General features: G+C 40.4%; 1 protein-coding gene across 1 annotated transcript; it reads right to left on the bottom strand.

Annotated features, from left to right (window-relative positions):
• Positions 1 to 122: 122 nt before the first annotated feature.
• LOC147448093 (uncharacterized) lies at positions 123 to 4,274 on the bottom strand. Its single transcript, XM_086523957.1, has 2 exons — positions 4,008 to 4,274; positions 123 to 3,930 (listed from the first exon to the last, which is right to left on the bottom strand). The coding sequence occupies exon 2, from the start codon at positions 3,893 to 3,895 to the stop codon at positions 1,769 to 1,771; it is 2,127 nt and encodes a 708-aa protein (XP_086380083.1). The 5' UTR covers positions 3,896 to 3,930; positions 4,008 to 4,274; the 3' UTR covers positions 123 to 1,768.
• Between the last annotated feature and the right edge of the window lie 5,998 nt (positions 4,275 to 10,272).

The following is a 10,272-nucleotide window of genomic DNA, read 5'->3' on the forward strand; positions in this document are numbered from 1 at the left end:
TTAGAGATCCGTTGGATGGATCTTTGAGGTCTCTTGGTACGGTTCCTATGACCTTAAAGAATTCTCCTCTCTTTTGTGTGTGTGTGTGTGTGTGTGTGTGTGTGTGTGTGAGAGAGAGAGAGAGAGAGAGAGAGAGAGAGAGAAAAGATTAACCTCCTATCACTCAAGTGTGGTAATCTCTTCTTCTTGTACAATGGTGGGCTACTCTACTTCGTCAGTGACAGGCCCCAAATACTTGTGTAGTAGATTTTAAGATGTTGAAGAAAGCTTTCAAGAGTCACCTTTGATGTAAAAATCCGTAAGTACAAAGTTCACTTTACTGTTGAGGAGGAAGACACATTTCAGGCAAATTGGTCACTCTACTGAGCAAATGGAGTATTAGTAAAGTGGCTGTCCTCTGAACTCAAGGGACATTGTTTCAAACAGAAGGGTGATGGCATACAAGGGATGGTGGTGCTGCCTACTCATGATAGTTATGCCTTTCTCGCTGGCACTTTGACCATCGGGACTGCATAGACTACTACCTCAATGAACAATCTAAATCCAAGGAGCTAAAAGACAAACACAATAACAAAAGTAACTTTCAAAAAAGGTTTGGATGAGAATGCTCAGCAATGGAAGTCAGAGATCAAGGGACTGATTTTCTTTGATAATGAGTGAAGGTATATCTCGTCTTTCCTGAGGTAGTCACAAAGCTGGGCTTAAAGCCCGAGGAGATGACCATAGTTGGATGTAGCTTCTGCAATACTTAGGCATAATGTAGCGTTGCTCGTTTGATCGGCGTTTGTTAGGAGCAACATGAGACTTGCCACCTCTATGGAATGTTCATAATGTAAGGAGTTTCTTGCGTTTTATCCGGATGCTTGTAGAGATTGCAGTGCCTTTGCATGACTTGACCAAGAAAGGTCTTATCTTTGATTGGGAGCAAAGAAAGACTACAACTTGAATAACCGTAGTCGAGAGCACAAGGTAACAGTTAATTTTCACTGTCGGTGTTGAAGATCACAACATAGTCCATACTTCCACAAGCAAAGCTCAGTTTGAGGTTGTTCTTCAGTGGCGAAAACTCCATTAACGTTGTGCATTAAAGATAAAATCTTTGCAGCAGACCCTTCTGGGGATTTGGCTACATCTTTTGCAACGGTCAACGAGGTTCTCCTGAAGTCTCAAGACAAGTATAAGAAGGCCACAGAAAAATATCAACGAGCCTTGAAGCTTGAGGAAGGTGATTCAGGGGCACCCACATTAAGGAACACGACTATATCAATAGACCCTTCCGAAATCACATTAAGTTTTACTGACCTACCTCCAAAGACTTTCCCAGAGGGAGGAGATCTGAACAAAAAGCTTAATCGCTTGATACCGAGTGATGCAGCCAAAATAATCAACTTTTGATCGAAGAAAAAAATTGCCTGCAATAATAAGGGAAGTAGGACAGTCATGCTTATGTCTCCCTTACCTTCTATTGAGCAGTGTCTTGTTTAAGGGGGACTTAGGTTAGCAGCATGAAAATGCTTTCAAATTCGATGGATCACCACCCTCTTTAGCACCGTAACAGAGCCAAGAAAACTCAGCTGGTAATGGTCTTTAAGAGAGTGCATGCCGAGACAGAACCCTCAACACTTTGATTCACATGGACCCCTCCCCCCCACTGCTTTCAAAGAGCACCATCTAAACCGCATCTTCCATTACCATAACGTGCGCTTAATGTTGATTTTGCAGCAGGTCATCATACTCATCTGACTTTTTCTCTTAATGCTGACATCTCTTAGCTAGCCATCGACATGACCTTCATAACACCAAAAACCTGTTGAGCTGCTTCTCTACATAATTCCAGATATTCTAGTTCATATAGTGAACGGCAAAGGATGTTTGTTTGTTTTATCTTCCCCGCCTTGGCCATGCATTTTGCAAATTGGAAAAATGCTGAACTTTGCATGATGGACTTAGTTCTCAACATACTGCTGAGAATTTCAGGGACATCAGCTACCATGCCAAGCCTACAAACTTCAGTTAAAAGTTGATTTTGAATGGCTGCACTGCTCTCACAGCCATGATTTACCATTTCCTGAAAGCACTTCTTCGCATCAGCAATGCGACTCGCATCCAGCAGAGCATCGATAATGGGGGTGTAACAGAAGGCATTAGGTTTAACACCCCTATCCTTTAATTCTAAAAGGAGTTGCAATGCTCTATCAGGCATCTTCAATCTACAGTAGAAGCTGATCATTGTCGTATATGCTGGCAGACTAGGATTCACTTCTGCTAGTACAATGCCCTTAAACAGACCCTCTGCCTCATCAGTCTCACCCCGTGAAGCGAGATTGTAAAGGAGCGCATAGCAAACTTTTGCACTGCCATAGCCATACTTGGTGAAAAGACCTTTTAGCAAGCCTTGTATCTCCTTAGTCTGAGGACACTGCCGTAACCCATTCATCAGATATGTATATGTCCATTGGTTTGTATGGCCCTCTTCTTCCATCAATTGGAAGACATCAATAGCCTTGGAGACTTGTTTACATGACAGCAATCCATTTAATATGATATTAAATGTGCGCGTGTTAAGAAAACACCAGGCTTGAACTCTATCAATAAATTTGATGGCATCGTCGAATTTTCTCTCCTTGCACATTGCTTCAACAATTATATTCATTTCCGTAGCATGTGCTCTAAGATAAGTCCCCCCTATTTCAAAAAAGGCCAAGACCGCTTTGTCAATTGCATGCACATTGCAGTAGGCATAAATTAGAGCCCTGTAAGACCTGATCGTGGGTCTAATCCCTGATTTCAGCAATACATCAAAGGACTTCTTCACATCCTCAATGCCCGAGGTCAGTCCGAACCCATTAATAAGTGTGTTAAATATACGAATGTTAAAGCTCATACCCTGTCGAATCATGCTGCTGTACAATAACCTGGCATCCCCGACTAAATTCAATAGGAAGAGTGACATCAAGAGTTCTTGGTGAAGGTCAACATTTAATTCAATACCATAATCAGGAGCTCTTTTAAACACTTCTACTGCCATAGCTGGTACTCGGGCGATCCTGCATGCTCTGATCATAATGCAAAAAGCAATAAAACTAACCTCAATACCATGCGCTTTCATTTTTGTTAACAAATTCCACATTTCATGAAATCGCTTTGCCTTTCCAAGGGAGCTGAGAGAAGCATGATAGACCGAGACATCATGGCCCATATGTTCACAAACCCATTGAAAGAGAGAAGAAGCCAGCTTTACATCTTTAAGATTGGATATAACCCTGGAAACAACAAAAAAAGAGAGTTCCTGTTGAGAGAGCTTCTCAAAAAGAAATCCATTGGTAGACTCAGACCAGCCCTTTTCCGCCAAATGCTTAGCTAGTTCCTTCTCAGTTCTTGGTTCTAGTGGACTGGGGACCTTTCTACCCATGGTTTGGCCATACGATTCTAGCTGTTCACTCTCCTCCCCAACTTCGACATCACTTTCATCCGACCTCTCTATAGCTTCATCCCCAACATAATCGCCATCTTGAATTAAGGAGGTGTGTTGCACAGCATGACCTATTTTCCTTGCTTTGTCTGCACTTTCACTGGTCCATTCAGAAGATAACCTGTTGCTACTCTTCCTCTCTATGTCTTTCTTATATGAGAGTGAAGGCTTACGTAGGTCTGCATCTCCTCGCTCAAGAGAAGGGGTTTTGGTACAATTTGCATTGCTGTTAAGCATCCGTGCATTCGTAGTGCACATCCACCGTCCAGTGCTTGCGTAACATGAATACTTTAGGCGCCCCACGTTTCTGCCAGCAGAAGAACACTCTCTGCGAAGGGAAGCTGCACTACAATCTTGAAACGAGAGACGGGCAAATGCTATAGAGCACAGTTGAAGCTTTCTGCACCGCAGCCATGGCAACATATTCTCGTGTGAGGCACATGTATTCTCAACTCCACCTAGAAATGTAGAGGGGAGAGCACATCACAAGAAGTTTTGAACAAATTCTCACAATAATTCCCACATTGTGACTTACCTCAACATCATGAGCTTCTCTGAGGGAGGCACCGCATACCTAGTCAGGTATGATTGGGGGCAGGGGACCGTCGGGCTGCACACTATAAAGATTGCAAGCGAAAGGAGTATATTAAGTGGAATTGGACATACAAAGTATGCACAAGGTGTGCAGGGGATCGTTATAGAAATTGTAAAGTAGGGAAATACAACATAAGGCTATGCCTTTCTTACTAATGCTTCACATAAGATAGTCTAAGGCTTACTATGAGATATGCTAAGCTTCACTCGAGATACACTAGGGCTCACTTGAGATACTTTACAATGAAGGGGAGTCTCCCTTTTATAGGAGAGTGGGTGGCTTCCTTTACAAGCTTCATGTAATGCGCATTCTACAAAGTGGACACGTGGTCTTCCACTAAAGAAAAGTGGACATGTGTCTTCCACTAAGGTGATTATGTGTATTCCACTAAAGTAGAATCTTCTTATGTGTTCCATTATGCTTACACTTTTTTCCAGTCACTATGTGTTGGCACAACCGTAGCATCGTGGATAACATCAGTGCTTGTGTCACTGGGAGATAGTGGAGAGGAAATAATATTATTCCACCCGTCTTTTATGATGAGATGTCATAGGATGACAGCCAGGACGTTGTAGGTATCATACGTGGAGTCCTGTACAGATTGTAGCTGGATAGGTAGTTGCTGGTGGTGAGGTTACAACTTCAGGTTGAGTTATGTTAAACTCATTAAGATATACATTGGGCCATTCATGGGGAGGAATGGTATACTGAAGTTGGTGCAGGAGTTTTGTATGATGCCGTTTTGCCTTCCATCGGAATTTAAAATATTTATTATTAAATGTGATGGGCTGCAATTTATCCAGAATATCATTGCCGATGATCATATCATAACTGGGCTGAGAACAGAGATAGTCATTCTGGCCTTACCAAGCAGTAACCATAATCTGGCTTGATTTTTTATCGGTTCTTCGGATTTATTAGCACACTTTATTAGAAATGGTTCATCTAGTTTTTTCCAATAGTTTTCAGGGACAAACCTTTCATTTAGGAGAGTTAGGTTGGCTCCTGTGTCGATTATAGCATGAAGGGAATTCTGAAACTGAGTATTCAGAATTATTGTAACGGAGACTCCTTTTAGTGGTGAGAGACTGTTGTCTCCATTTAGTGGTTCCTGAATTTCTTCTTGTTGTGAAGAGATGAACTCTTTTACCTGTTTGGTGATCTTCTTAAGGCTTTGATGATTGTTCAGAATCATCCTTGTGTTGTGACACATGGTGGTTTGGATGTCATCAATGTCTTCTTGAAGTTTTTCAAGTTTGGAGAGAATCAAACTTGAATGGTCAAAGGTTTTTGATTGGGTGCTCGTTGGAGAGAACCAATTTTCTAATGGTTGCTTTTCTTTTCTTTTTCTCTGTATAGATGATTCTCTTGAGTTTTGCTCATGGGTAAGTCTATCATCTATTTCTTGAGGAAGAACCTGAAGTGCTGTAGGATCATCAATCCATTGCTGAACCTGTCTGTCGATTGGATTGATCCATGCTTTCTTTATAGCTTCTTGGTTAATTGGCCTGATCTGTTCATCATCCAATTGCTTTGGAGGGTCAGCTTCTTCAGATATTTCAGCTTCTGAATCAGAGTCTGCAAAGCTCATATAGAATCTTCTCCAGTCTCCATACCATGCAGTCCAAAGTATGGCTACTTTAGTATTGATCCATTTAGCCTTATCTTGATCAGTTTGTGGGCTAAGAGGGTATTCGGGATCTAGAATAGTTTCTTCTTTCTTATGAGAATGATAGATAGAGGAGTCTATCTTTTCTAGCTTGGGTTAGAAATGGTAGATCTTCTGCCTGAATACCATCAATACTTATTGCTGGGGATTCTAAAATATCTTGTCTCTGTCCTTCAGTGATTTCTTGAACTGTAATAGAGACATTATTTTTAACTTTAGACTCTTTATCTTTTGTCGGTGAAGAGCTTGATCCTATCTCCTTGGTCGAAGAAGCCGGAGGTAATTTTCTTTTGAAAGGGGCCTTACGAATTACCATGATATTGGCTTTTAGAGGTTGGATATTGTTCAGGCCGCTTTCTACCATAGTCATTTCTGTGGACTCTTTTGTTTCTTCGAGCTGAGACTTCGGTTGCTTGAATAGGGTTCAGATTCTTAATATCTTCTTCAAATAGTTGATTACCTTTTGGAGTTGGCTCAGCTGGCTTTTCTTTCAGAAGTAAGATATCCCATGGAATTGGAGCAGGTGGAGTTGGAAAGAACTGAGAAGTCTGAGAAGTCTCACCCCCCCGAGAAAGGAAAGTGGTTTCTCTAGCAGTTAAATTGGCTTCCCATTTATGGAGAGCATGCTGTTTTTCTAACAAAAGCTCGCGTTGACGCAATTCCTGCTCTTTTTTACACAATTCTTTATAAGAGTGATCCTGTTTAGAACGGGATGTCGATGGAATATCCTGATGGAAATCAGAAGTTGCTTCATCAGAATTGGAAGAATTGGAAGGTGTTTTTCCTGGTGGCAAAGTTTGGAGAGGTCGAGCTTTGATTTTGCCTGAGACCAGATTACTGATGAAGTTGTGATCGAAGAGAGGCTGACTTGCTTTGATTTGCTTTAGCTTTATTTTGGTGGCTAAAGCTGGAATGACCATTCTTTCTAAAGCTGGTGCTTTAGGTTTGTCAGCTTCACGTAGAGCATTTCTAAGTTGCTTCTGATAAGTAGATGCTTCTTTAGAAGTATGTGGAGAAGAGGTCTTCTTACCTGGTTTTTCAGATTCGAAGAAAGAATCTGAATTGCTTGAAGCATAGTCATCTGATTGGAAATGTTGTGTTCCTTTGGAAAACCTTTTCCAGTGTTGAGGGTTGAAGGGAATAGGCATGAAGTCTTTTAGGCTCATGACATTCATTGCAATAGGAAAATCTTGAAAGCTTGATTCGGAGTTGAAGCTGCTTTCTTCTATTGAAGACACTTTGCTTTCAAGTTGTGCAATACTGAACTCAAAATCAGAGATATCAGAGGAGGATATCTCAGAGTAGCTCTATCCATCTTCAAGAATTATATTGTTGAATACTACTGATTTTTTCTTCTTTGGACATTCTGAAGCCCAATGACCTTGTTTTCCACAAATAAAACATTTGTTGTCATTTTTAGAAGATGTGGACTTACGTTTCTTAAAAAACCTGTGCTTGGGTTTCTTTCTATAGTTTTTCTTCTTCTTTCCCTTCTTTGAATGCTTGCAAGAACATTTTGTCTTTTTGTCCGTGCATCCAAAATCTCTGGAGTAGTAATTCTGTTTGCAGAATTTCTTTGAAGGTTTGGAATCCTTCAATTCCTTTTGTGCCTGCTTCTGCATATAGAGTTCCTGTATAACCACATGTAGAGCTTGGATTATATCTCCAAGAGTTGATGTTTGGAGATTTAGATTTTGATTATCCAGCTTCTCAATAAGGAGCTTTGTAATTGCTTTTGGTAGCTTGTGCACAAATTTTGCTTTGATTTCTCCAGAATGGTATTTCCTGCTTTATATATTAGATTTCTGCAATAAATACAAAAATCCCATATAGAGGAGAAATTACAGATCTGAGCCTCATGAAAGGCTTGTAAGGCCAGCGATGCTTGATCTTCTTGATGTCCAATGAATTCTTTGTAGATGCTCTCTATTAGTAGTAATAGAGGCGACGCATTACCAGCAGGTCGTAAGATAGAGTTTTTGATCTCTGGAGGTAACATTTCCCACCACCTTTTGAGGATACCTGTAAAACCATTTACTGCAGTTTCTACTGTAGTTTGTTGTCGCATTCGCCCAAATAGCATTTGCTGATAGATCCAATTATGCATGTATTCTAGAACAAGAATGATGTCCTCTTGTTCTAAATTATCAATGTTGTAAAAGGTAATGTCACCTACCTTTTTAATTCCTTGCACAAATTGGGGATGTTTAGAAGCTTGGGCTGCACTGGTAGAGGTTTCATCCATAGGTTCATTTTTTTCCATGTGTAATGGCACTAGAGGGATGTCGGCTTGCGAATCATCAATCTTTGACTCTTCCTGAGAAAAAGGATTATCAATTTCTATTGGAGGAGATGGAAGATTGTTAGGAATGATTTCTGCTTGAAGACCATTGTAAATTCTTTCATCATAGAAAGAATCGAACTAATCCCAATCACCATGGATCAATGCTGGACCATAATCCTTGATTCCAACTCTATGTTTTGCATTGGTCATATCCCATATTGGCTCGAGTTGGTCATCATTCCAATTGGTAGTCGATGGATTCTATGGTTACATCTTTGGGTTTTGTGGATGGAGGTTTATCTTCGTTATCAATTAGTTTGTTGCGATTTTTGTGGCAACAAGCTAGAGTGTAAAGATCTCTATCATCTTCATCTGATAAGCCACTTCGTGGCTGGTAATAAAGCTGCTCCGCAGCTTTCCAGGCTTCCCACCCCGGTTCAATGTGTGAAGAACTATCCCGTTCTTGATCAACAGTCATGACATTAAAGGAAATTTTTTTGCCAGAGTGACCAGAGAGATTATGCTTTGAGGGCTTATAAAATGAAAAGTAAGGTAACTCAAGGGAAGAGGGAACTATTAAATCTGTATGTACAGAGGAGGGAGAATTGTCAAGCATTTGTTGTAATTGAATTTGCATATGAGAAAGTTTATGAGTTGACTCAATAACTAACTTATGCAAGTCATTCAATTGCTTTTCTAGGAAATGCAACTTGACAATCTGATATTTGCTTTGAAGCAATTCAGGGCGGGGTTTTGCTTGATCAGGCATAGTGACATAAGGAGCTATAAAGATTTTATCTGTGTCAGAGACAATAAAATCTTTTCCTTCGATCATGCAAAACTGAATAGTAAAAGCAGAGGAGGAAGAGTCTAATCTTCCTATGAGTCTTAAGCAATGCTTGCAAAAGGTTTTATCTTTTTGCTCAAAGGTTTCCAAATGTTGGCAATCCCTTACTTGCATAGCTCTAGACTTTGTAAGGGCTTTATGCACAATAGCAGAAGAAATGGGCTTTTGTGAATTAATTAAATAATTAGAGTAATCTATACTATCTATATTTATTTGTACACAGCCAAGGTGAACAAACTGATAACCTTTTTTTAGGGCTTCTGCTTTGTCATGTTGGAGGATCTCAGTAAGCTTAATAAAATGCATTAAGTTATCTGAGGGAATAGATGCTACTGACCTATTATCTAGATAGACAGTGGAGGCTCTAAGTTTAAATAAATTTTTATGTTTATATACTTGATCGGGTTTAAGTTCTGGGATTTTCCATTGAGCAGAAGGTTCGGCTTCTTCTACAACCATAGAGAGGTGTGCAAAAGACTTGGTCACTTTTGACAAAGATCTGTTCAAGAATGCCATTGAATGTTTACCTGAAATTGAGTCGTGCGGTAGGAGTTTACTGCGGGAATTTACTCGAGGATTTGATGCCTGTGGCGTTACACTCTTAGATGCCTACGGCGACCGTCGGACATGCGACCACGCGACCTTGCCTCACAACACGATTTCGGAAAACACCAATTGATTCTTTGGTAGTCGTTGTTGAAAGAGAACAAACACTTTGCTAACCTTCTTGGTAGTATGAAAGATAACCTTTGCTTAATGATGGCAAGAGATTAATTAATCACTGATTAATGATACTGAAAAATGACTATGAAAATGGCTATGATACCAAAATACGCACACTATAAAGATTGCAAGCGGAAGGAGTATATTAAGTGGAATTGGACATACAAAGTATGGACAAGGTGTGCAGGGGATCGTTATAGAAATTGCAAAGTAGGGAAATACAACATAAGGCTATGCCTTTCTTACTAATTCTTCACATAAGATAGTCTAAGGCTTCCTATGAGATATGCTAAGCTTCACTCGAGATACACTAGGGCTCACTTGAGATACTTTACAATGAAGGGGAGTCTCCCTTTTATAGGAGAGTGGGTGGCTTCCTTTACAAGCTTCATGTAATGCACATTCTACAAAGTGGACATGTGGTCTTCCACTAAAGAAAAAGTGGACATGTGTCTTCCACGAAGGTGATCATGTGTATTCCACTAAAGTAGAATCTTCTTATGTGTTCCATTATGCTTATGCTTTTTTCCAGTCTAACTAAGTGCTGGCACAATCGTAGCATTGTGGATGACATCAGTGCTTGTGTCGCTAGGAGATAGTGGAGAGGAAATGATATTATTTTGGCCCGGCGGTCCCCTGCCCCCAATCGTACCTAGCTAGGTATGCGGTGCCTCCCTCACAG

This window comes from Adiantum capillus-veneris, chromosome 11 (genome assembly GCF_014529385.1).
Source record: "Adiantum capillus-veneris isolate H3 chromosome 11, ASM1452938v2, whole genome shotgun sequence".
NCBI lineage: Eukaryota > Viridiplantae > Streptophyta > Polypodiopsida > Polypodiales > Pteridaceae > Adiantum > Adiantum capillus-veneris.

What these genes read in the sequence shown, in the direction of transcription:
- LOC147448093 (XM_086523957.1), bottom strand. Translation starts at nt 3,895, where the DNA reads ATGTTGCCATGGCTGCGGTGCAGAAAGCTTCAACTGTGCTCTATAGCA.